We start from the raw sequence: 27,700 nt of genomic DNA, 5'->3' as shown, positions 1-27,700 counted from the left end.
TGCCTACAAGAAGACCTGGATATAAATGACATGCCTTCTAGTCTCAGCAATCCACAAGGGAAATGAAAAACCAATTAAATTAAAATAAACATAAACAAGTGGAAGCAATTATACATGGCATGGGAATACCTTTTTCTCTGCTTCCTTCCCCTACTTTGCTCCATCTAGCAGAAATCCCTGCTTCAACCTGTGAGGAGACCTTTCTTTTTTGTGAAGTACTTGTCAATAGAATCCTCATAGGAATGAACAAGAGGCCAAAACAGAAAATACTGTTTTTTACAGAAGTTTTTTCCTTTGGAGTTGAAGCTATCTTCTAGAAAGTCCCTAGGACCAAGAAAGTACATGGATGCTGAGCTAAATCCATAAACCATTTATCTCTTTAGTAAAACAGAAACCCACAAGCTCAAAATATTAGGGAAAGCAGAGTGACTGCCATTTCAGAAAGTAGCAGAAGGAAAGCAGGAAGCCTGTGGAACCATGAGACACACTGAACAGACACCCTCAAAAGGCAGCTCCTCACCTGGGTTACAATGGCATCAAGCCCTGTCTGACCCCAGGCATAGTCCCCAGGGTTGGAGTGCAGCATCCCGCTCCTATACATGAGATGAGACAGACAGCATTAGATGGAGTGACCAGGCTCCGCCCTACACCACAGAAAAAGTTGGCAGAGGAATCCTGCTCTCTCTCAGAGCTGGCAAGTCACTAGTTCTCTAGAACTAAGTGGCAAAGAATTTCTCAGTGATTTCAAGGTCAAACAGATTATCCAGAGGCAGTCTCTCATTCTCCAGGAATTTCTGCTTAACTGTATGGAACATAAAATGTGAAGCTACCTAAAATACCACCTGACAAACCAGAGCAAAAAGAGTGACTCATTGCCTGTTGGTTAAAAGTTTGTCTCCTCTGTGCCCATTTAAATTAAACATAGATGGAGCTGCTTTTTAAGGAGATTTTTCCCTTCCTGAGTGGTCAAAATTGACAGCAAAGTTCCCTCATTCTAAGGGGCAGCCTGTGGCCTTACACAATGAGCAGCTTTCAAGTAGAGAAGCAGCCATAGCAGTGTCTCTCAATCACAACTTAGAGCAGTTACAAAAGGGATTTGGCAACACCTCTTTCTGGAGCTGTTGGTGTACCACCCTGCATGACAGATATCCAGACTCCGGCTGGAACATGCTTAAAGAAACTAGAGGCTGGAAAACAGGGTAACTGTGTGGAAGGACCAAGGTCCCTCTGAGCAAAGAAGCCTTCTGGGGTAGAGTAAGAAATGGCAAATAATTGTCCAGACAAGAAGACATTACATCTTTAACCTGTACAGTAAGTGACTGTCACTCTGTTACTGAATTTAAGCCTTTTGTTTCTTCTGAAAAAACCTTCTTACTTTGAGAAAAGGAAGTGAAGCAATGTTTTCAATTTCAGAAATTCTTAAGGAATAAAGTCTTCCCATATAATCTCCAAGAGAAGCTCACAAATCAGACACCAACCTTCGTAGGGACCACCTCACTCCCTACCTCAGCATGACCCTCAGACCTGAGTATGAATGGAATCAGACACCCTGCAGGACCAGGATGGCCCTCATCAGCCTGAATTATACAAAAATAAGTTCTGATTAAGTTTGGGCTCAGCAGACAACAGCAGTCTTTAACAGCCTGCCAATCACACCTATACACTCACCTGTGGAGCTCCTTTTGTCTCTCATTATGGCACAGATACTACAGTACTAGAAATTATGCTACTCCAGGAGAGTGAGACAGAAGGCAATTAGTTACTTACCAAGAAAATGGGGATCCAGGAATGAATCCTGCAATGATCTGTTGTAGTACTCTGTTGAAGAAAAAAAATTAGGTAAGACAACAGACTAATGAAAGTACTCTATAGATATCCATGGCTATCTCATCACCAACCCCTTCCCCGTAACGCAATGGCTTTTCACTGTATACAATAGCAAATCAGTCTGCTATCTGGTAGACTGTTACTTTGATATTATGGCTGTCTTCCTGAGCTATGCTGCCTTATATAATAATAGATTTTTATGAATTAAGCAGGAAAGGACTCTGACTGTATGGTTAGTGTTCAAACTATGATTCCTGGATCCTTGGAAGCAACATGAGAGGCTTAAAGAGATGCTAGGCCAGTGGGATTCTGGACCCACCTCCCTGCAACAAGAGTAGTTCCATTTTTATGTGTTATATACATTGTGCAAAATACTATTTAAAGGTACAGCATCCCACCCACCCCTTTATTTGGCTGTGCTGGGTTGTCTTTGCTGCTCGGGCTGTTTTCTAGTTGTGATGCTGTCTAGAGGTTTTTCATTCTTGTGGCTTCTCTTATTGCACAGCACAGGCTCTAGGACATGTGGGGTTCAGCAGTTGCAGCTCCAGGGCTCTAGAGCACAGGCTCAATAGCTGTGACATACGGGCTTGTTCCTCCATGGCATGAGGGATCTTCCCAAACCAGGGATTGAACCCATATCTCCTGCACTGGCAGGCAGATTCTTTACCACTGAGCCACCAGAGAAGCCCTAAAGAGCCCTTTTAAAAAAAATTCCATGATAGCTAACTAAGACACTCACAAGTTATTTTATACTCCTCTTTTGGGTATAGGTTGGACTTACTGACTTTTCTTTTTTTTGATGTACAACTGACATATAACATTGTATTTTTTTTTCAGGTACAACATGATTTGATGTTTGTATATATCGCAAATGATCATAATAAAACTAGTTCACATTCATTACCATACATAGTTATAAAATTTTACTTTATGATCTACTCTCTCAGCAACTTTCAAATATACAATACAGTATTAAAATAACACTGTAATGTAATTAACAGTAATGAACTATAATCTATCTCATTGTGAGTTTCATTTACATTTCCCTGATAATACAGTCATTGTGCTATACATTATATCCCCAATATTTATTTTATAGCTGGAAATTTGTATCTTTTGACCCCCTTCACTGATTTTACTTATCCCCCAACCCCTGCCTATGGCAACCCACCAATCTGTTCTCTTTTATCTATGAACCTGGATACTGAATTCTCTTTTTTTTTTTTTAAGATTCCACATAAAAGATTATACAGAATTTGTCTTTCTCTCTCTGATTTATTTCACTAAGCATGTCCTCAGGGTCCATTCATGTTGTTGCAAATGGCAAGATGTCAGTCTATTTTAGAGCTGAATAACATTCCTCTGTATATGTGTACCACCATTTCTTTATCCATTCGTCCATCAGTGGACCCTTAGGTTGTTTCTATGTCTTGGCTATGGTAAACAATGCTGCAACGATCATGGGATGCATGTATCTATTCAAATTTGTGCTTCTGTTTTTTTCAGATGAATATCCAGAAGAGGAATTGCTGGATCACGGGGTCGCAAAGAGTCGGACATGACTGAGTGACTGATCTGATCTGAAGGTAGTTCTATTTTTTTTTTTTTTTTTGAGGAACCTCCATATTGTTTTCCACATTGGCTATACCAATTTACATTCCCAATAATACTGTAGAAGGGGCTCATTCCCTTTTCTTGACACCCTCATCAACACTTGTTATTTCTTATCTTTTTGATTATAGCCATTCTAATGGGTGTGAGGTGATAGCTCACTGTGGCTTTGATTTGTATTTCTCTGATGATTAGTGATGGCAGAGCATCTTTTCACATGCCTGTTGGCCACCTATATGTCTTCTTCAGAAAAATGTCTATTCAAGTCCTCTGCATGTTTTTTAATTCAATGTTTGTTTTTATTGTTGTTGAGTTGCACGAGTTCTTTGTATTATTTTGGATATTAGTCTCCTGTTGGATATATCATTTGCAAATACTTTCTCCAGTTCAGTTGCTTTCCTTTTCATTCTGTTGAGTTAGCCATGCAGAAGCTTTTCATAGTCTGAGGTAGTTCCACCTGTTTATTTTTGTTTTTGTTGCCTCTGCTTTTGGAGTCATCCAAAAAAATCATCACCAAGACTGATGTCAAGGAGTTTCCTGCCTGTTTTCTTATAGGCATTTTACAGTTTCAGGTCATATGTACCAGTCTTTAATTCATTTTGAGTTAATTTTTGTATGGTATAAGACACTGATCCAATTTCATTCTTTTCCTTGTGGCTATCCAGTTTTCCCAACACCACTTATTAAACAGACTGTTCTTTCTCCACTGTATATTCTTGGCTCCTCTGTCATAAACTAATAGACCATATATGCATAGATTTATTTCTGGCCCTCTGTTACCTTGATTTAGATGTCTATTTTCATGCCAATACCATACTGTGACTTACTTCTTTTTTTTATTATTAAAAATTAAATTTATTTCATTACCAAAGTTAAGGGAGTCAAATAAGACACAAAGACTTAAACAGATTCTTGCAAAAGATTCTTGTCTTATCCAACCCCCTGTTCCTGCTCCCGGGAAGGAATCACTTTCTGTGGTTGCTTCTGGCATTCTTAAATATTCATATTCCTAAGTACTATCATGATTCATTTGTCTCTTTATCAATCAGTTGTAGTCATTCACTTATTGATTTACTGATTTCCTCTTAGAACAGATGAGCATTTAGCTCTATGAGCTGATTACTCCAATCTCATCCTGTCCTCCAGCTACTCTGCTTTCCTATTCCAGACAGAGTCTGGTCAGTGATTCTGGCTATATCAGTAACAGTTGTGACTTACTTCTTAACAATAGAATACGGTAGGATAACTGTGACTTCCGAAAGTGGAAGTGGAAGTGAAGTCACTCAGTCGTGTCCAACTCTGTGACCCCATGGACTATAGCCTACCAGGCTCCTCCATCCATGCGATTTTCCAGGCAAGAATACTGGAGTGAGGTGCCATTTCCTTTACCAAAGATAGGTCATAAAAGGCATTGTGGCTTCTTCCTCGCACCCTCTCATGGATTACTTTCTCTGGGAAAGTGCCATATCAAGCAATCCTATGGAAATGCCCACGTGATAAAGAACTAAGGCTTCCTGGCAATACTTAGAACAAACTTGCCAAAATCTGAGTAATTCCCAATTGATTCTTCAGATAACTACAGCAATGGCCAATGAACTGACTGTAAGTTCATGAGATCCTGGGCCAGAACCACCCAGCTAAGCTGCTTTCAAATTCCTGACCCACTGAACCTATGAGATAATAAATGTTTGTTGTTTAAGCCTCTAAGCTCTGGGGTAATTGTTATACAGCAATAGATACCTAATACAGATTTTGATACCCAGAAGTGAGTGCACGCATGCTAAGTTGTGTCCGACTCTTTGAAATCCCATGGACTGTAGCCTGCCAGGCTCCTCTACTCATGGAGTTTTCCAGGCAAGAATACTGCAAGAGGATTGCCATTTCCTACTCCAGGGGATCTACCAGACCCAGGGGTCAAACATGTCTCTTGTGTCTCTTGCACTGGCAGGTGGATTCCTTACCACTGGGCCACCTGGGAAGCTTGCTGTAAAAAAAAAACAAAAAACAAACCTAAAACGTGGGAATAGCTCTGGAATACAGCAGAGGGCAGAGCTGGAAGAATTTTGAGGAGAGTGAGTAAAAGTTTGAAAAGCCTTGAAGAAATAGTAGACGCATGATGGCTTCTGAGGAAGAGTGAGTACTTAAGGGAAAGTGAGGAAAACAGGAGGGAAAGAGATCCTTGTTATGCAGTGGCAAAAGCCTGCCATCATATGGGAAGCAGAAGTTATGGCTCATGAACGGATGATAATCTAGCTAATAAGACTTCCAGACAGGAATGTTGAAGGTCCCTTTTGGTTTCATCTTGATGCATTAAAATGCAAAAGAAGAGGAATACATTAAAGGAAGAATACTTAAAAAGGAGTTAAGATTGGATCATTCTGAAAATTCCCAGACTCTCCAGATGGCAAATGATACTAAAATTAAGAAATGGCTTTTAAAAAAAAGAAAGAAAGAAATGGTTTTCAAGCAAAGATCAAATCATGGGCCTTGCCAGAAGAAAACAGTTAAAGAAGCCAAGAGTGTGGCTATAAAAATTCTTTGTGAAGACCTCAGAAAGATAGTGCCTAGAGAACTATTCAATTAAACAACTGTGGACGTCGTATTATTAATAGTTTTCTGGGGCTGCCGTAACATATTCCCACAAACTGGGTAGCTAAAACCAACAGGAGTTTGTTCTCTCATAATTTTGGAGTCAGAAATCTGAAATCAAGATGCTGTCAGGGGCTTCCCTGGTGACTCAGTGGTAAAGAATCCACCTGTCAATGCAGGAGACATAACAGACGTGGGTTTGATCCTTGGGTTGGAAAGACTCCCCTGGAGGAGGGCACGGCAACCCAGTATTCTTGCCTAGAGAATTCCAAGGACAGAAGAGCCTGGCAGGCTACAATCCACAGAGTTGCAAAGAGTCAGACATAACTGAAGCATCTGAGCACACACACACATAAAAGACCTTATTTCCAAATAAGATCATATTCACAGCTAAGTCAGGAAGTTAGGACTTGAACATTGGTAGAGTATACAGTTCTACCCACAACAAGTATTGTCCTTCAGCAATCCCAGCAGAAGTTCATGGTAAAAAAGAGTATCTAAAAAAGACTTGTGAGTGTAGCTCTTGTTAACGGCATGAACTTTACTAATACTCACAGGAGACTCAAAGTTTTCAAAAGAACCACTACCAGCTTAAATTGAAAAGTACAGAGGCAGTACAAAACGAAGAGAGATCTTTTAGGCCCTCAAAATTCTATTGGTAAGATGCACGCTAAGAAAACTATGGAGCTGCAAATTTGGACTACTTTTCACGGAAAACAATGACTCATTGGGTGGAATCAAGAGCCAGGAAGGAGGAAACAAGAGCCACAGAGAAGCATTCCTGGGCAGAAGTAGAATGAAGTCCCAATCAAGGACCGTCCAACATTTATCCAGACAAACATCAAAATTGCTATGAATCAGTAACTTCTATGTGCCTTACATCTTCTCCCTTTCTAAACAGAAATCTCTATACCTATTTATTATATGCTTCTCCCATCACTATATGTTGTATATGTGAGGGGTAAAAAACTTGTGTCTTTGTTTTCTAGATCTCCACATCAAAAGGAATTCTGTCTATATCCAAAGAGCCTCATCCATACTCAGACCTAAGTAAATGACACCTGGATTTCAAGTTAATGCTATAAAGGGACAAGGCTTCTGGTGGGTCTTGGGAGGAGGTGAGTATATTTCTCACATGGGAGAAATTTCTGGCCAAAGGTTAAATTGTGGTAGTTTTAAAAAAAATATGTCCGGGGCTTCTCTGGCAGTCCAGTGGTTAAGACTCTGCTTGCACTGCAGGGAGCACAGATTCGATCCCTGGTCAGAAAACTAAGACCCCCACATGCCATGCAGCATGGCCAAAAAATTAAGGAAAAAAAATTTTTTTTTAATTTTGTAAATAAAAACATGTACACAAATTCTTTAATATTCTTCCTCATGAATGTGGGCTAGACTTGCTGACTCACTTCTTACAGATAAAATATAGCTGAAGTGACAGTGTTTGTCTTTTAAGATCAGGATATAAAAGGCATTATGGTTTTCCCATCTTCCTTCTTCTCTCTTGAATCACTTACTCTAGGGGAAGCCAGCTGCCAAGTCATGAAGACACCAAAGAGTCCTATGGAGACGTCCACACAGTGAGGAATTGAGGCCTCCTCCCAACAGTAATGTTAGTTCACCCATCTTGAAGTGGATCTTACCAATCCCAGGTAAGTATTCAGATTACTGCTGCCACTGCAGACATTTTGATTACAACATCATGAAAAACTTTACCAAAAACACCTAGCTAATTTGCTCCCAAATTCCTGTCCCTCAGAAACTGTGAGATGATAAATGTCTGTTGTTAAAAGTTCCCTGATAGCTCAGTTGGTAAAGAATTCCCCTGCAATGCAGGAGACCCTGGTTCGATTCCTGGGTCAGGAAGATCCAGAAGGGATAGGCTACCCACTCCAATATTCTTGGGCTTCCCTTGTGGCTCAGCTGATGAAGAATCCACCCACAATGTGGAAGACCTGGGTTGGATCCCTGGGTTGGGAAGATCCCCTGGAGAAGGGAGAGGCTACCCACTCTAGTATTCTGGCCTGGAGAATTCTATGGATTTTATAGTCCATGGGGTTGCAGAGTCGGACACGACTGAGCAATAACTCTATCATAAATTGCTAAATTCTGGTATAATCTGTTTACCCAGCAACAAATGACTAGTATATCCTCGCCTGCTAGTAAAGGCATATCTCAGCAATATCACAGGTGTGGTTCCAGACCACTGCAATGAAGCAAATGTTGCAATAAAATCACTCTTATGAATTTTTTGGTTTCCCAGTGCATATAAAAGTTACGTTTACACTTTACTGTTGTCTACTAACTGTGTGATAACATTATGTCTAAAACAATGTACATACCTTAATTTTAAAATATTTTATTGTTTAAAAATGCTACCCATCATCTGAACCTTCAGCAAGTTAGTAGTAACACCAAAGACCACTGATCAAAGCTCACCACAGCAAATACAATAATGAAAAAGTTTAAAATATTATGAGAATTATGAAAATGTGACACAAAGACGTGAAGTGAGCAAATGCAGTTGAAAAAAATGGCACGGACAGATTTGTTGGATACAGGGTTGCCACAAACCTTCAATTCGTAAAAAACGCACTATCTGCTAAGAGCAATAAAGCAAAGTGTAATGAAAATTGGGGAGCTGTACAGTTGGCCTTCTGTACCCACAGGTTCTGCATCTGCAAACTATGAGGGGAGGGGGGAAACTCAAGAAAGCTCCAAAAAGCAAAACTTGAATTTGCAGTTCACCACCAACTATTTATATAGCATTTACATTGTTTAAAGTGTTGCTATTTACATAGCATTGTATTAAGTGTTACAGTAACCTAAAGATGACTTAAAGTATACAGAAGGATGTTTGCAAATAATTTTATATCAGAGATGCAAATTCTCAGAGTTGGGTACCACCGGGGGGCGCAGGGTGTCCTGGAACCAATCCCTCCAACAGATACTGAGGGATGACTAACTAGAACAGTTAATCACATACTTGAACTAACCAATAAGTAAGTGGTAATAATCAAGTTTGAGAGAAAGACAGAAAGACTCTAGTTCTCTGAGGCTCTAAAGCAGACCCTATATAAATACTTGGAATTGCCAGGGACACCTCAGGGGATCAGCTGCTGATTTCGCCTTTATCGGCAGCTCACTCTCCGGAAGTGAGATGCAGGTTCCATCTCAGCAGCTCAAGGTGATCCCAGTAAGTGTATGAGCTGATGTCAGGAAATTATCTTCAATAGATACATACACAGTACTTACAGTGAACTTTTTTTAAACAAATACTTTCTTGTTAAAGTAATAGGAGCTAAAAGGAGTGGGGGAAGAGGTTTATGTATTTCATTTTAGCAACCCACAGAAGAGAGAAATAAATCCACAGGGTCTGGAAGGGAAGATACATGCTAAAACCAAGAGTAGTCACTTAGTCTCCAGAGCTGTATTCTCTCTAGGTTTTCCTCCTAGCTCCCTTCTCAGTCTTCTCTACTTATTCTTCCTACCTTCCAAACTTCTAATCAAGGAGGGCTTTGAGCTCAATTCCCTGAGCTCTTCTATTTTCTATCTTGACTCTTTTGGCAATTTCATCCAGTTTTATATTTAAGTACCATATATAGGCAACAACTTCCAGGTTTTATCTCCAGCCAAGACCTCTCCCTACTCAACATCATCACTTGAATGTGTAGTAAGCACCTCAAACTTATTAAGTCCAAAAGTGAACTCTTAGATCTTCTCCCCCAAACCTATCCCTTCAAGCATTCCCCATTTTAGCTGATGGTGGCTCCATTTTTCTAGTTGTTCAGACAAAAATCTTTGTCATCCTTAATCGTTCTGTTACACCTCATATCCAATCTGCCAGCAAATCCTATCATGCCCAATGTCAATCTTTACCTAGAATCCCACTTTTTTTTTTTAAACTAACCCTCATCCAAGCCACTGGCATCTCTAATGCAACAGCCCCCTAACTGGTTTCTCTGCTTCTGTCTTTGCCCCCGTGCCCCTAGTACACACACATATCACTCGCCGTTCTACTATCAACATAGCAATTACAATGATCATTTAAAGGTGTAAGTTAGACCATGTCATTCCTCTACCCTAAAATTCCTACTGGACCTCCACTGCACTCAGAATAAAAGCCTTTATAATAGCCTACCAGTCTCTACATGATCTCAGACTCACCTCCTGATCTCCGGCCCCAACAAGTTCTCTGTGACCTCATCTCCTACTATTTCCCTCACCCATTCTGCTCTCTTTACATTAGACTCTCCTTATTGGCACATTCCTGGCTCATTCCCTCACTACTTTTATGTCTATTCAAATATCTTCTCAATAAGGCCTTTGCTGACTACACTTTTTGAAGCTTCACTTCTCCCACACTCCCAAACTCCCTCCTCCCTTTTTTTTTCTATATCATTTACTGCTGTTTAACACTCTATTGATTAGGTTTATTTTGCTTGTCTGTCATCCCCCATTAGTATTTAAATTCCACAAGGGCAATCTTTTTTTTTCTTTTCTTTTTACTGTTTTGTTGACTAATGTATGCCCAACATCCTGAATAGCACTTGGCAGTAATACATAAATGCTTACTGCATGACTTAAGAGACCTCAAGATGGGGCCCAATCAGATAGTCATTGAAAGATATACTCAATCTATGAAGATTAAAAAAAAGAGATTATAAAATAGGTATAGTATGATTTCTTTTCAACTCTATAGATGTAGGTATCTCATATATATGTATGTAAAAGGTCTACATGATTACGTACCAAGAAACAACTGTGGCCAATTTCTGGGTAATGCTGTTTTTCCAATCCAAGCCAAAAACAAGACAAAGTAAACCTACTATTTTTAAATAACAAAAAAAGTCAATTCTCAAAATTTGAGTTGTGAGTAGTGGTCAGTAAACAATGGTCCCATAATCTAGGGTTACCTTCTGCTGCTGCTGCTAAGTTGCTTCAGTCATGTCTGACTCTGTGCGACCCCATAGACGGCAGCCCACCAGGATCCTCCGTCCATGGGATTTTCCAGGCAAGAGTACTGGAGTGGGGTGCCACTGCCTTCTCCGAGGGTTAACTTTAGGAGAACATATTTTAGGTTGAAAACCTGCTGCTGCTGCTGCTGCTAAGTCGCTTCAGTCGTGTCCAACTCTGTGCGACCCCATAGATGACAGCCCACCAGTTCCTCCCCCCCGTCCCTGGGATTCTCAAGGCAAGAACACTGGAGTGGGTTGCCATTTCCTTCTCCAATGCATGGAAGTGAAAAGTGAAAGTGAAGTCGCTTAGTCGTGTCCAACTCTTAAGTGACCCCATGGACTGCAGCCTACCAGGCTCCTCTGTCCATGGGATTTTCCAGGCAAGAGTACCGGAGTGGGTTGCCATTACCTTCTCTGGAAAACTTGATAAGCAGGATAAAAAGTTATACTACTTCTCAAATCAACAGGACAAACTGTTATCAGGAAGAAGCCAAGCCAAAATTTAATCAATAAAAAACTTATAAAATATGAAATTGTATAGTACTTTCAAAACACTGGGTAACATTGTAATGATAACTACTGTAAAGTAATAACAATCATGTGGAACAATCTGGGTTGACCTGCTAAGAAGGCAGAGCAATACGCCCCAAAGATGTGTTCCATTTACTCTTACATGAATAAAAAGAAAAAATAAATTGAACATAAAACTCCCTAAGTTTTACTTACTGATACACTGATATGTGTCCCTTAGAAGGAAAATTTTTGACAAAGTTAAGCAAATGCTTAATTCTTTTTTTTTTCCCCTAATTGTGAAGACTATAAAACCCTATTAAAATTTCTTTAAGTATTTTGAAACATTCATAATCCCATCAACTACAAATATCATCATTTTTGCCATATCCTGGCTCCAATATTTAACTGGCTTCATATCTTCAGGCAATTTACCTAACCTCTCTGTGCCTCAATTTCTACTGTAAAATGGAATATTCATAGTAACTTATCCAGAGTTATAATGAAGATTAAACAAATAATTGTAAAGCAATTGTAAATCAAACTACTATCTGGCACAAACTCTTAGCTATTATTACTACTAATTCATATGTTCCATATACCTCTTAGAAACATAATTACAATTATTCATTCATTCAACACAAATATATAGTGTGTGTATTGTGTGTTTGTGCTCAGTGGTGTCTGACTTTGTGAATTTATAGACTGGAGTCTGCCAGGCTCCTCTGTCCATGGGATTTCCCAGGAAAGAATGTTGGAGTGGGTACCATTTCTTTCTCCAGAAGATTCATTCAACACAAATATATACAGTATTCACTATAAAACAGACACTAACTAGAAGCTGGGAATACAAAAATGAATAAAATGCCACCCTAAGCCACTGATCCCAGAAGTAACTGAAAAGGTTGTAACAGATCTGGTCTCCCAAAGATGCTAGGCTCAGATAAAAATTACAGGTAACTTTTATCAAACCTTTAAAAAATAGATAATTCCTGATTTAAACTATTCTCAACCATAAACACAAAGCAAGATTTCCCAGTTTATTTTACCAAACTAAAATAACCCTGATACCAAAGCCTGATAAAGATTATACAAGAAAATTACCAGCTTCCGTATGAATTGATGCAAAAATCCTAAAAAAGATTAGGAAGAAATCAACTCCAACAATTCATTAAAAGATCAATGCTTCTTTGTCAAAGTAGTTTTTAATTAAAATCTGATGAATTCATAGTGTTCACTGAATGTTAGAAAATCTATTAGTTAATAAAATGCACTAATTGTTTAAAGGAGAAAAACTATAAGGGCAATCTTCACAGGACTGCAAAGAGCATTTGATAAAATCACTCGCCATCCTCAGTTAAAAGCCCATAATAAATCAGGAATAAAATAAATGTGATAGTGCACATATTAGGAACCAAAAGCAAATATGCTTAATAAAGAAACACTAATTCACTCTTACTGAAGTCAGGAAGAAGACAAAAATAACTATTAGGTAACTTTGTTTTGATAATAAGTCAATGTTACAGATAAGAAAAATAATGAGGCATAAACACAGGGAAAAAATACAATCAATATTTGTAAATGATACACCTGTTAATCTAGAAAATTTAGAAAACAAAATGAATAACTATTAGAGCTAATAAGACAACTAAATTAAGGAGCAAGGTGTTGGGTAGCAATCTATCTAACAATCAGTTTAAAAATTAAGTGAAACTATAAAATTTTACTGAATACATCAAAAAAGAACTATACAAATTGAGACATCTGCAAGTCCAGATGAGAAGTTTCAATATTATAAAAAGTACCAACTGTCCCCAAATAAATGAAATTCCAGTTAAAATTCCAACAGGATAAGAGAGGTCAGAGATTGACAAATTACATTTAAAATTCATTTGAAAGAGTAAATGTAAGAGAAGCATTCAGCAGTTTTTCAAAAGGAATAATAATGAAATAGACGTTCACTACTAGGTATCAAATCATACTACAAAATTATAGAAAGTAAATCAGGAAGACATAGGCATCGGAGCATACAAAAAAATATCAGATCATAATACAAAATCCAGAGATGAATATGAAACTGTATACATAACAAAGGTAACATTTCAAGTCAGATGGATTATTCAATAAATGATAATGAGAAATAATTATATACTCATATTTGGAGGGGACATATTAACTCAAAAAATGCACAAGAATTATACCACTCAGTTCCAGAAGTGTGTGCACAAAACACAGAAATCCTCCCTGGAAGTGGATAGAGGCACATATCCACTGGGATGAATGCTCTAATGTTCTTATAAACTTGGAACTACCATTAGCTTTCATTTTACATAGGAGAGCTATCTAATAATGATGCCAACAAAGAGAGGACAGAGACAGACAGATGATGATAACATACTGACCAACCACTTAGTTCCATCTAAGAACATCTAATTTACATCAGTGGTCAATACTGTCCCCACACAGCAACTGAGAAATCCAAAGAGATGGTTTTGCTAGATTCAATAAATGGGGTAGTACCATTCATACTCAATAGATAGGAAGGAGCAGTACTAGTCATCCTGCCAAGAAATGAGAAGACAGCCAGGACCAACACGGAACTGTCTTCCAACATGTGTAATTTGTGAACATCCTGCCTGGACATTCATTTGGGGCATGTCTGTTTAGAATTAACTGAATTTTCTAGTAACACATCTACTGTGAAAATCAAGGGAAAATTATACATTCCCGCCCCCAGCACTTTCCCAGGAAGTCTTCACCACTTTGGAAAATCTTAACACCGGCAATCACAGGTTCGATCCCTGGTTGGGGAAGATCTCCTGGAGTAGGAAATGGCAACCCACTCCAGTATTCTTGCCTGGGAAATTCCATGGACAGAAGAGTCTGGCAGGCCATAGTCCAGGAAGTCGCAAAGAGTCGGACATGACTGAGCACATACAGATGCACACAACTCTAGCAATGCTGCTTGTGGTAGACAGAGATGGTAGATATTACACTCTCATACCATCTGCCTATCATATTAATTAAAAAAAATTACAGACATTTATTCTTCAGTTGAAAAATCCATACACATAATCAGAATATACAGTTTAAGGTTTCTTTTTAGTGCAAAGGAATCCAACGTCTCAAGAGCTTTGATGAGCCTGCAACATGTTTCTGGAAATCACTTAACTGAGCCTTTTGAGACTCTGGAACAAAACAGAAGAAAAATTGTCTCAAGAAAATCAGCACTTAGATTTTGAAATCAAACTGCTGCTGCTGCTGCTAAGTCGCTTCAGTCGTGTCCAACTCTGTGCGACCCCACAGACGGCAGCCCACCAGGCTCCCCCATCCCTGGGATTCTCCAGGCAAGAACACTGGAGTGGGTTGCCATTTCCTTCTCCAGTGCATGAAAGTGAAAAGTTAAAGTGAAATTACTCAGTCGTGCCTGACTCTTCACGACCCCATGGACTGCAGCCTACCAGGCTCCTCTGTCCATAGGATTTTCCAGGCAAGAGTACTGGAGTTGGATGCCATTGCCTTCTCCGTGAAATCAAACTACCTATTCTTAATTCTATACATCCAGAACTGGAAAGAACTGGGACAATTCTCTTCTATATTTCCAACATGCTCAGATTTACCCTAGCAAAGAGATGCCTGCTCTACTGGAAGACATAATGCAAACAGAATAAATTCAACAGAAGATGGTGATATGCTTTTTTTTTTTTTTTTTTGGCCACAGATGTGGCTTGTGGGATATCAGTTCACTGACCAAGGATGGAACCCAGGCCACAGCAGTGAAAGCCCGGAATCCTAACCATCAGACCACCATGGAACTCCTGGTGGTACGTTTTTAAGGAGGACACAATTGATGGCCTGTGGCAAGTTTATGGAATGGTAAAGATTTTCAGGGTAGGGATGAGAAAAATAGCTACAGAAAAGGTAATGTAAGATTGCAAATAAGAACTTATATTGATAACTGAACTGAGCAATGATATACTTTTAAACAAAGGTGGACCTCATTTACCTAATATTCAATTTCCAACAGTTTCAATACATACCATTGGGAATACCACTACTGACTACTTTGCATATAATTCAGGATTCCATAGACCCCATGGAGACATGGAATTCAATGAGAAGCCTTCATCTTTTATGTGAAATTCAAAGGCATTGTGAAGTCTGAGGTCAACTGAGCTAACCAGGTTAACTAGGATTTGATTCATTTGTAAGAGAACCCTCCTGCAACAGTTCTATTTAATTCTCCTAAAAATGGTGGCCTTTTAAACTTTTCTTTCAGAAGCAGCAGTTATATAAATGGGATGCTGGATTAAACCTAAAAATAGGGGTACTGGTCAACTTTCATTATTTTTCTACATATAATCCTGGAAAAAGGTTAGGAGATCCCTCTTCCCACTCTACACATTTCTCATCAAAATATAATTTGAAAGTTTGTCCTTGCCAAACTATAAAACAGTTACTTGAGAATAAACCAGCAGAGCACTGCATCACCTCAATAAAGCTGTAGGTTTCATCATATGCACCAACAAATCTACAGGGGTAGTTTCTACACCCCTCTTTTGAAGACTATCTCACACCTCTCATACCACACAGCATTTTAAACACTGACATATAACTCCCTAATAAGATAAAGCAAAGATGAAAGTGTTTATAAAGCCAGGGATGAGCAGCTTCCACATGATTTTTAATTCTTTACAGTCTCAGGATTAAGCTGTCAGTCAGGCTTTGATTCATGTTAAATAGTGTATGGATGATGTTAATGTCGCCCCCAGGCCCCATTTCCTGGCCTACTCCTTAGAACTATTTCCATGAAAATATATTTTAAAATAAATAAATAAAGGGGTGTAAAAGATAAAACTGTTTATCTTATTAAATACACTATCACTTAAGTCTTCTAACATTACTGCACTTTAATTTTCATAATTTCCCAATGCATTCATGAATCAATCTGCAGAAAATGTTTTAACAAATTAAAGAGCTTTTAAATCTGATATTTGTATGTATTTGTGAAATGATTATCACGTAAGTCTAGTTAATATTCGTCACCATACAGTTTAAATTTTTTTTTAACATGAGAACTTTTAAGACCTACTCTCTCAGCAATTTTCAAATATGCAATAACATTATTAACTATAGCAGCCATATTGTACATTATAATCCCATGACTTATTCATAATATAACTGGAAATCTGTCCTTTCTGATACCCTTCACCCATTTCACACACCTCCCACCCTAAAATCCCTCTGGCAACCACCAATCTGTTCTCTGTATCTATGAACCTGATTAATGAATTTTTTTTTTTTAAGATTCCAACTATAAGATCATACAGTATTTGTCTTTCTTTGTCTGATTTATTTCATGCAGCATAATGCCTTCAAGGTCCATCCATGTTGTTGCAAATGGCAAAATTTCATCCTTTTTCATGGCTGAATAACATACACACACATATATATGTGTATCACAATTTTTTTTTAATCTATTCATCCATCAATGGCTCCTTAGGTTGTTTCCATGTCTTGGCTATGGAAAACAATGCTGCAACAAACATGGGATGCCATTTATCTTTTCATATTTGTGTTTTTGTTTCCTTCAGATAAATACCCAGGAATGGAGTTGCTGGATCATAAGGTAGTCCCATTTTTAATTTTTTTTGAGAAACCTCCATATTGTTTCCCACAGTGGCTACACCAATTTACATTCCTACCAAGTGTAAAGGGGTTTGTTCCCTTTTCTCCACAACCTCATCAACACTTATTATTTCTTGTATTTTTGATAACAGCCATTCTAACAGGTGTAAGGTGATATTTCATTGCAGTTTTGATTTTTATTCCTCTGATGATTAGTGATGCTTGGCATTCTTTCATGTCCTTTCTGGCCATTTGTATGTCTTCTTTGGAAAAATGTCTATTCAGATATTCTGCCCATTTTTTAAACAGATTGTTAGGCTGTTTGCCTTTCATTTTGTTGATGATTTCCTTTGCCATGCAGAAGCTTTTTATCCTTCGATGTAGTCCCACTGTTCATTTTTGCTTTTGGAGTCAGATCCAAAATATCATCACCAAGATCAATGTCAAGGAGCTTACTGCCTATGTTACCTCATAGGGATTTTATGGTTTCAGGTCTTATGTACAAGTCCTTACTCTATCTTGAGTTAATTTCTGTGGATGGTATAAGGCAGTTTCATTCTTTTGCATGTGGTGACTCTCAGAGCCCCAAAATGGCATCTAGCTTTCTCCTCAGCAATAGACTGAAGGCTTTCAGCAAATTTTCACTGCTTAACATCCTGATGGACAGGCCTGCCACAGGATGCATCCTTAGGAAATGTGCATTTACAGCCACTAAAATACACACAAATCTAATATACAACATAATCTCACTTGGCCTTGTATCCCAGTCTGTGCACTTTATCAAGCCAAGTGGGGCAGGCAGTCTTACAGAGCTCTGAGAGCTGGCAGTACTGTACCCTGAAAAGAAAGTGCATTAGGTCAACTGCTTCCTCCTCTATAGCTCCTGGATGTATTAATACTTGTACCGATACAAGTACCCATCTTGGCTTACCTAATGGCTGCTGCCAGACAGAAAGGCACTATCACTTTCTTAGTGATTCTCCACACAGAAGCAAGCATCTGGTATTTCACAGTCTCCCAAATCAGTCATAGCCAAGTATTTATAAATTTAAAAACATATTTTTTATGTATTTAGTTCTCTTCTATATTAGTTGGAGAATAATAATATAGGCATAGATGTTTTAATTATATTTTATAGGTTTTATTATGAATAAATTCCAAATCAGGATAATAAGAAATGATATCATATTTGCTAAAAAAGAAGAGATGTTGGGTCTGATATGGCCAAGAACCACTTGAGTTATATGAACCAACACATTCTAATTTTCTCAAGTTATATTAAATTGAATTTCTATTGCTTTTAACAAGAGAGTTCTGACCATTATAACTAAAAAGCACTAGATAAGAAAATATTGGGAGAAAATATGGGTATATTTTAAAATCATGAAATAAGGAGAGAGACTTTCTAAGTATGGTATGAAATCTAAAATATGTAATATATAAACAATATATAAAAGATTAAGATCTTTGCTACATAGAGAGAACTCCTATAAAACAATTTTTTAATTCTGTAATAGGAAAACCAAGCAAAGGATATTAATAAACAATTTATAAAAGAAAAAATGCCTAATAATTATATGAAAATAAACTTAATCAAATGAAAAATTAAAGAGACATTAAAAAGTAATATTTAGCATATTACTAGCATATTTTTGTCTATCAGATCATGAAAGATAAAAGACTGATAACAGTTTGATAAGGATGTTCCGTACATTTCAAATACTACTGGTGAGAATATAATGCTATAGCCTTTCAGAAGGGCAATTGGACAGTATCAATTTTCAAATGGTCATATCTTTGACCCAGCTCTTTCTCTCTTAGAATTTTATACTCCAGCAAGAGAATTTCAGAAAAACATCTACTTCTGCTTCACTGACTATGCGAAAGCCTTTGATTGAATGGATCACAACAAACTGGAAAATTCTTAAATAGACTGGAATACCACACCATCTTACATATTTCCTGAGAAACCTGTATGCAGGTCAAGAAGTAACAGTTAGAACCAGACATGGAACGACAAATTGGTTCAAAAATTGGGAAAGGAGTACATCAAGGCTGTGTATTGTTATCATGCTTATTTAACTTATATGCAGAGTACATTATGCAAAATACTGAGCTGGATGAATCACAAGCTAGAATCAAGATTGCTGGGAGAAATATCAACAAACTCAGATATGCAGATGATACCACCTTATGGCAGAAAATGAAGAGGAACTAAAGAACCTCTTGATGAAGGTGAAAGAGGACAGTTGGCTTAAAAACTGTCTTTTTCTGGCGTTAAGCCAAAAAAAGCTGGCTTAAAATTCAACATTCAGAAAACTAAAATCATGGTATCTGATCCCATCACTTCATGGCAAATAGATGGGGGGAAAGTGGAAACAGTGAACAGTGACAGATTTTATTTTCTTGGGCTCTGAAATCACTGTGGATGGTGACTGCAGCCAAGAAATTAAAAGACGCTCCCTGGAAGAAAAGTTATGACAAACCTATACAGCATATTAATAAGCAAAGACATCACTTAGGTGACAAAGGTCTGTATAGTCAAAGCTATTGTTTTTCCAGTAGTCATGTGTGGATGTGAGAGCTGGACCATAAAGAAGGCTGAGCGCCAAAGAATTGATGCTTTTGAACTGTGGTGTTGGAGAAGACTCTTGAGAGTCCCTGGGACAGGAAGAAGATCAAACCGGTCAATCCTAAAGGAAATCAACCATGAATATTCCACTGCAAGGACTGATGCTAAAGTTGAAGCTCCAACACATGGCCACCTGATACAAAGAGCTGACTTGGGGAAAGATCCCAATGCTGGGAAAGACTGAGGGCCTGAGAAAGGGGTGACAGAGAGTGAGATGGTTGGATATCATTACAGACTCAATGGACCTGAATTTGAGCAAACTCCAGGAGACAGTGAAGGACAGAGAAGCCTGGCATGCTATAGTTCATGGGGTTGCAAAGAGTTGAACATGATTTAGCAACTGAACAATAACAAAATGAGAACAGCAACAACACCTACCATTTTACATGGATTAAATGAGCTAAGTAGAAAAAAGCACAAAGCACAATCCTATGCACATGGCAAACACTTAAAAATTTAGTGTTTATCATTCCTACTAAATGGTATCCATGAGATCAAGGACTACTATCTGTGTTGCTCACCATCATATCCCCAGTATCCAGTGAAGTGTCCCAACATAAAAGACACTCTATAAGTATTTGCTGAGTGAACGTTTTGCAGTCACAAGACTCTATATTCCTATTAAATTTCATATTAACTCCATCACTGCAATCTATTGAGGTCTTTTTGAATCCTAATGTCATCCAATATATCCGCTATCTCTTTCAGTATCTTCTGAAACTTTGATAAACCTATCACCTAGATATTTATCTGAAATATAAATAAAAATGTTAACTAGAGACCTATGTCATTAGTTTTATCATCCTTCAGTTTATCATCATTGGTAAACTGGTACTAGTTGAGTACAGACATTCAATTTGGCTTCATTTTCATTCTGCGTATATATTCTCATCTTGTCCACAAAGTACAAAAATCTTATTATGTCAATTAGATTATGTCAGTATGTCCTTCACTGAAACTACCCTTAAAAGAATTTAAATAACAATTTAGCACTCACCTTTCAAAAGCCGGGGATCTCTCTGGACGAGTACTTCCTCGAGATCTGTATCTCTGAGTCACTGACAGCCGTGGAGGCCGACTTGGTCCCCAGAAGTCAGTGTGAGTTTGGTGACTCCTCTCATTGGCTCTGTTATCTTGGTCCAGTAGACTGCTACTTAGAAAGGGTCTAAAATCTTGGAAAAACATCGTGGGGTCCAAACGGTCCCAGAACTATAGCAAAAACCAGAAATAAACAACATGTTACTTTTTTCAAGAAAAGGTGACAGAGGAAACAGGATGAAAAAATACTGAAAAAAAGAGAGGATTAACTTTTAAGACTTCAAAATTCAGCAGTTCCAAATGTTAAAAATGTATGCTTCCCAATTTCGTGGAGGAAAAAAGAGAAGTCTCTCAAGTGTATGCACAGGGGGAAAATTTTGTATACCAAGAAATAATTCCCTTCATATAGAAAGAAGCCAATGGCCAGACCTTAATACTGAGCTCATAGCCACATGGCTCTGACCAGTTTCCCACACTAAAATTAAAAACATGAACCAAAGGTTGATCTTGAACTTCTGTCCTAAGTACAATCAATCATCTAGATAAACATTATAACCTTGTGTATTGTAACAATGACATCCACATGTCTACCATAGAATAACCTAAGATTAAACAAAATGGATGTATACACTTGTGGGGGAAAAAAAAGAATCAACACTACAAAGTGAAGACAGATGTCTATAAAATACCTAACTTATAGAAGGTGCATGAGGAAGCTGTGTCAAAGCTGTGCCAAAGCAGTGCAAGAATGTCTGATAAGGCCATTCTATCGTACACACTTTTTACTAAAAGCGTATTGGCATGGGACAGGCATGTCTAGGGGCGAGGGGAAAGGGGAGTGCTTGTTGGGTTTTGCCAAGGAATCACTAAACAAAGAGTAAGAGGAAAAAATCCAAGTTACCTCTAAAATAATTTAAATTTTATTTATTTGGGCATCAGATATTTCAAGAGTTCCACAGACCACAGCTTACTTCACTCCATCCAACCAAGTACATAACTCTGGTCACATCCTGGTCTTTTCATGTTGTTTTAAAGTTTTAAATCAAGTTAAAAAAAAAACCTCATCATTTATTGTATTTTTTAGTATGTTACTAAAATATTAAACTACTCAATACATGAGCTTAGATCCTAAAATCCTCACAGCTCCTCCATCCCAGACTGATCTTTCTTCCAGAGACCCATACTTGCAACAGCCTCCTTTAGAAATACTCAGAGAAGGGTTAGCAGCTCAGTTGCACATTAAGCTAAAGCTGATTCTCAATCTACCTTCCAGTAATTTGTCACATCAATTCTTGAAGTTAAGGGGTTTGTCTAGGTTTGTCAGTAATGTTATTTTTTGCTAATTTTTCCAATTTATAATTTCTGCTTTATTTTCAAAGATGGTTTCTCCCTTTTTAGTTAAAAATATACAATAAATATAAATTATAAAAATACAAGTGCAGAATATAAAATACAAAGTACAATATAGCTTCCATTCTCTCAGCTGTGACCAAACCCTACCCCTAATTCCAAAGAACTATTTAGAGGTTAATTTGATATGCAGAATTCCAGATTTTTTTTTCTTGAGAGGGAATTGTTAAATTTTAATCTTTTGTTTTCCTTTTTATACTTTATGACTTTCTTGTTGCTGTTTGTTATAGTTCTAGAACATAGGCACCATTCCACTAATAGAAACTGACAGGACATAGAGACAGAACTATCTGATGAATACACACAATGACTAGAAAAGAAATATAAAGAGACTTAGTTTATGAAAAGACTACCTTAGTTTATGAAAAGACTTAGCTTACCTCTGAGAAATCATCCCCCCAAATAGGTCCTATATTAACAACTGCGAAAACTAAACAAACCCAAATGAAATAAAAGCAAATAAAACTTCAAAACATTAAAATACAGTGCAAAAAAATGGTGAGACAAATTTAAGTCACTTTCCAGCCCTTCAGTCAATAAAAGGCTGTGACTGTGTCTTTGTTTGGATTCAGGTCCTCCTTTTTAAATTATGCCCTAAAGCCCTTGCCCCAAGTGATGGGGGATTGGGGGGATGTTAAGCGGGGCAGTGAACACCGGTCTGTGACACCAGACAGCATGCGCTTTCACGGTGGGCCAGCACAGCAATGACGACTCCCCTATTCTCACCGGTAAAGCTTTAGAATTCCAGATCTTTAATTATCTATGTGTACATACATTCACCAGGTTTTATAAACATACACCCACATTTATTCAACAAATACTTACTGAGCATGTACTATGTCCCAATCACTTTCTGGGAATGATTAGAATACAGCAGTTAACAAGATGTGAAAAAGCAAATAAGAACTTGTGCCCTAACAGATTTCATTTTCAAGTGGGAAGAGAAACACTCTCCCTCCCTCCAATAAAAAACAATGCCATGAAAGGAAAAAAAGGCTTGCAATGAATAACTCAGAACAAAGGCATATCATTCTTTTCAACAATAGCACTGTATGTATGTTTTATGTTTTATAAAGTCTTTAACATTTATTATAATATATAGTATTTGACACATGTAAAATAACACAAGAAAGGAGGTGTAAGAAAATAAAACAGGACTTCCCTAGTGGCAGAGAAGATAAGAATCGACCTGCCAATGCAGGGAACATGGGTTCCATCCCTGGTCTGAGAAGATCCCACACGCTGTGGACCAACAAGGTCCCTGCGCCACAACCACTGAAGCCCATATGCCTAGAGCCTGTGCTCCACAAGAAAAGCCAACACAGTGAGAAGCCTGTGCACCGCGACAAAGAGTAGCCCCAATTCTCCGTCAACTAGAGAAAGCCTGCACACAGCAATGAAGGCCCAGCGCAAACGAAAAAAGTAAAAATAAATTTTTTAAAAAAGAAAACATATGGTCGTGTAACCATCTCTTAGCTCATATGACCAAAACCACTGAAACCCTATGTCCCTCCCTCCTCCAACCTCCAGGGATAACCACTACCCTCAATTTTTTCTTTACCATTCCTTGAATAGTTTTACCACAGATATACACATCCATAAATAAAATATGCCTTATGAATTAATATGAAAGTGCCTAATGAAAGCACTTGCTTTTCTGTCTCCACATGTTAATACATTTATTTTCACACACACTTTATGCCACACTTTTTAAAATCTTTTCTTCCCTCAATAAACATAAGGACATAGTATTTCCAGTTTTTTGCCATTACAAACAGCCAGTGAGAACATTCTTATATATGTTTTCTGCTATAGAGATAGGAAGTTTCTGTTAGTGGTCTATACAACTTTATATATGGTCTATATTAATGCCAAATTGTTTTCCAAAGTGGTTGAACCAATTTACACATCCACCATGAGTGTTGAAGGGTTTCCACTGTATCAAATCCTGGTGAACACTTGATAATAGGGCTTTTTAAAAAAATAGTTTTTACCAGTCTTCAAGACAGAAAACACTTACATCACTAGAGGTTTCTCTTTTTGTTTTCTGTGTATAAGAATCTATAGGAGGTTGATTTTTTAAATGTATATTTTTTTGTCCTACTGCAGAAAGTAAACTCAACAGGTCTATAGTAAACCTGAAAGACTCCCTTCTGCATTTCTTGTATAGATGGTATAAACCATATAGTAATGAACTCCCTCAGCTATTGTTTATCTGGGAATGCCTTAATTTCTCCTTCATTCTTGAAGACAGTTTTACTTGATTTAGAATTTCAAGGTGGCCATTTTTTTCTTTCAGCACTTTAAATATGTTATCTCACTGCCTTCTCAGTGTAGTTCAGTTCAGTTGCTCAGTCGTGTCTGACTTTTTGCGACCCCATGCACTGCAGCACGCCAGGCCTCCCTGTCCATCACCAACTCTCAGAGTTTACTCAAACTCATGTCCACTGAGTCGGTGATGCCATCCAATCATCTCGTCCTCTGTTGTACCCTTCTCCTCCGCCTTCAATCTTTCCCAGCATCAGGGTCTTTTCAAGTGAGTCAGTTCTTCACATCAGGTGGCCAAAGTGTTCGAGTTTCAGCTTCAACATCAGTCCTTCCAATGAATATTCAGGACTGGTTTCCTACGATGGACTCGTTGGATTTCTTTGCAGTCCAAGGGACTCTCAAGAGTCTTCTCCAACACCACAGTTCAAAAGCATCAATTCTTCAGCACTCAGCTTTCTTTATAGTCCATCTATATTATACTGTCCTCTCATATCCATACATGACTACTGGAAAAACCATAGCTCTGACGAGACAGACCTTTGTTGGCAAAGTAATGTCTCTGCTTTTTAATATGCTGTCTAGGTTGGTCATAACTTTTCTTCCAAGGAGTAAGCATCTTTTAATTTCATGACTTCAGTCACCATCTGCAGTGATTCCGGAGCCCCCAAAAATAAAGTCTGCCACTGTTTCCACTGTTTCCCCATCTATTTGCCATGAACTGATGGGACCAGATGCCATGATCTTTGTTTTCTGAATGTTGAGCTTTAAGCCAACTTTTTCCCTCTCCTCTTTCACTTTCATCAAGAGGCTCTTTAGTTCTTCTTCACTTTCTGACATAAGGGTGGTATCATCTGCATATTTGTCTTTCTCTGTCTGACTTACTTCACTTAGCATGAAAACTTCTAGGTCCATCCATGTTGGTACAAATGGCATTATTATTTTTTAATGGCTGGGTAATATTCTACATTGTGTATATGTATACATGTGTGTGTATATCACATCTTCTTTATCCTCTCATCTGTCAGTGGACATTTAGGTTGCTTTCATGTCTTGGCATCCCTGGTGGCTCAGACGGTACAGCATCTGTCTACAATGTGGGAGACCCGGGTTCGAGCCCTGGGTTGGGAAGATCCCTTGGAGAAGGAAATGGCAATCCACTCCAGTACTATTGCCTGGAAAAATCCCATGGACAGAGGAGCCTGGTAGGCTATAGTCTATGGGGTCGCAAAGAGTCGGACACAACTGAGCAACTTCACATGTCTTGGCTACTGTAAATAGTGCTGCTGTAAACACTGGAGGGCACATATCTTTCCAAATTAGACTTTTTGTCTTTTCCAGATATATCCCCAGGAATGAGATTGCTGGATCATATGCTAATTCTATTTTTAGTTTTTTTTTTTTAATATTATTTATTTTTGGTTGTGCTGGGTCTTCATTGCTTGTAGTACATGGGCTTGTCATTATGGAGGCTTCTCCTGTTGAGGAGCACAGGCTCTAAGGTACGCAAGTTTCAGTAGTTATGAAGCATGGGCTCAGTAGTTGTGGCTCACGGGTTCTAGAGGGCTGGCTTAGTAGTTGTGGTGCACGGGCTTACTCGGCCCACAGCACGTGGGATCTTCCTGGACCAGGGATCAAACCCATGTCCCCTGCACTGGCAAGCAGATTCTTAACCCCTAGACCACCAGGGAAGCCCTACTTTTAGTTTTTTAAGGAATCTCCATACTGTTCTCCAAAGTGGCTGCACCAATTTACATTCCCATCAACAGTGTGGGAATGTTCCCTTTTCTTTGCACCCTTTTCAGCATTTATTATTTGTAGATTTGTTCATGATAGCTACCACTGTGGTTTTGATTTGCATTTCTGTAATAATTAGTAATGCTGAGCCTCTTTTCATGTGCCTATTGGTCATCTATATATATGTCTTCTTTGGATAAATATTTTAAATTTTTGATTAGAAGAAAAATTAAGCACCAAACTCATAATATCAGTAATCTGCATTGATAATTACACACGAATTATTGCATCTAACATTTGTAAAAATGCTGAAGGAACCCAAGCTTAGAAGCAGCTTCAACATCAGCATAAGGCATTTTCTACTTGTTTGGAAACTGCAAATTAGTGCAAACAGATAGCAGTAGTCAATGTATTTGTCCCAAGATACTACTGTATGTTGACCATATAGCACCTGATAAACAGAGCACACCACACAAATCTATCGGAGAGGGCGATGGCACCCCACTCCAGTACTCTTGCCTGGAAAATTCCATGGATGGAGGAGCCTGGTAGGCTGCAGTCCATGGGGTCACTAAGAGTCGGACACGACTGAGTGACTTCACTTTCACTTTTCACTTTCATGTACTGGAGAAGGAAATGGCAACCCACTCCATTGGGAGACACGACTGAAGAGTTGGACATGACTGAAGCGACGCAGCAGCAGCAGCAGCACACAAATTTATACCAAATCAACACTAAGCATAAGAATAGCTTCAGGTCATTTGCCTCTGAGCAGACTTAAGACAAGCCTAAGAGAAAAAAATAGCTCATACAACAAAACTGGGTATTCAAGACAAGTTAAAAACAGATATTCAGTCTATTTTAGATTATTTTCTCACATAGGTTATCACAAGAATACCATTATAAAGTTTTGGTGAAACATTCAAAAGATTCACAGAAACAGCCTACTTGACAAGCTCTATCTTGAAAAACTGAAAATGTTACTCTACATTGGAGGTAAAAAGATGATGCTTCAAAAAATATGTAGGCTGAAATACTTAACATGTTTCAATATAAAAAAGATGGAGTGACTTCCCGGGGGTCCAGTGACTAAGACTGTGCTCCCAATGCAGGGGGCCTGAGTTGGCTCCCTGGTCTGGAACTAGATCCCACATGCAACTAAGAGTGCCCACATGCTGCAGCTAAGACCTGGTGCAGCGAAATAAATAAATGATATGGACAATTAGCAAAATTTGCTATAAGCTAACCACGATTATATAAGCTAACCAGAAGAACTATACAAAAAAGATGTTAATGACCCAGATAACCATGATGGTGTGATCACTCACCTAGAGCCAGACATCCTGGAGTCCAAAGTCAAGTGGGCCTTAGGAAGCATCACTACAAACAAAGCTAGTGGAGGTGATGAAATTCCAGCTGAGCTATTTCAAGTCCTAAAAGATGATGCTGTGAAAGTGCTGTACTCAATATGCCAGCAAATTTGGAAAACTCAGTGGCC

At 38.3% G+C, this 27,700-nt stretch overlaps 1 protein-coding gene across 2 annotated transcripts in view; it reads right to left on the bottom strand.

The window, feature by feature from the left end:
• RNF115 (ring finger protein 115) overlaps nt 1–27,700 on the bottom strand; it is a 75,916-nt gene that overhangs the window by 14,824 nt on the left and 33,392 nt on the right. For both annotated transcript variants that reach the window (XM_061408733.1, XM_061408738.1), the window contains exons 4-6: nt 20,750–20,961; nt 1,768–1,818; nt 521–593 (exon numbers count right to left, since the gene is read on the bottom strand). In XM_061408733.1, coding sequence (XP_061264717.1) covers nt 521–593; nt 1,768–1,818; nt 20,750–20,961 — 336 coding nt within the window. The remainder of the gene's footprint in view (nt 1–520; nt 594–1,767; nt 1,819–20,749; nt 20,962–27,700) is intronic.

The sequence above is a fragment of the Bos javanicus genome, chromosome 3, assembly GCF_032452875.1.
Source record: "Bos javanicus breed banteng chromosome 3, ARS-OSU_banteng_1.0, whole genome shotgun sequence".
In the NCBI taxonomy this organism is placed as follows: Eukaryota; Metazoa; Chordata; class Mammalia; order Artiodactyla; family Bovidae; genus Bos; species Bos javanicus.
Note: the sequence above shows the minus strand (reverse complement) of the source record. Positions and strands in the feature narration are given on the sequence as shown.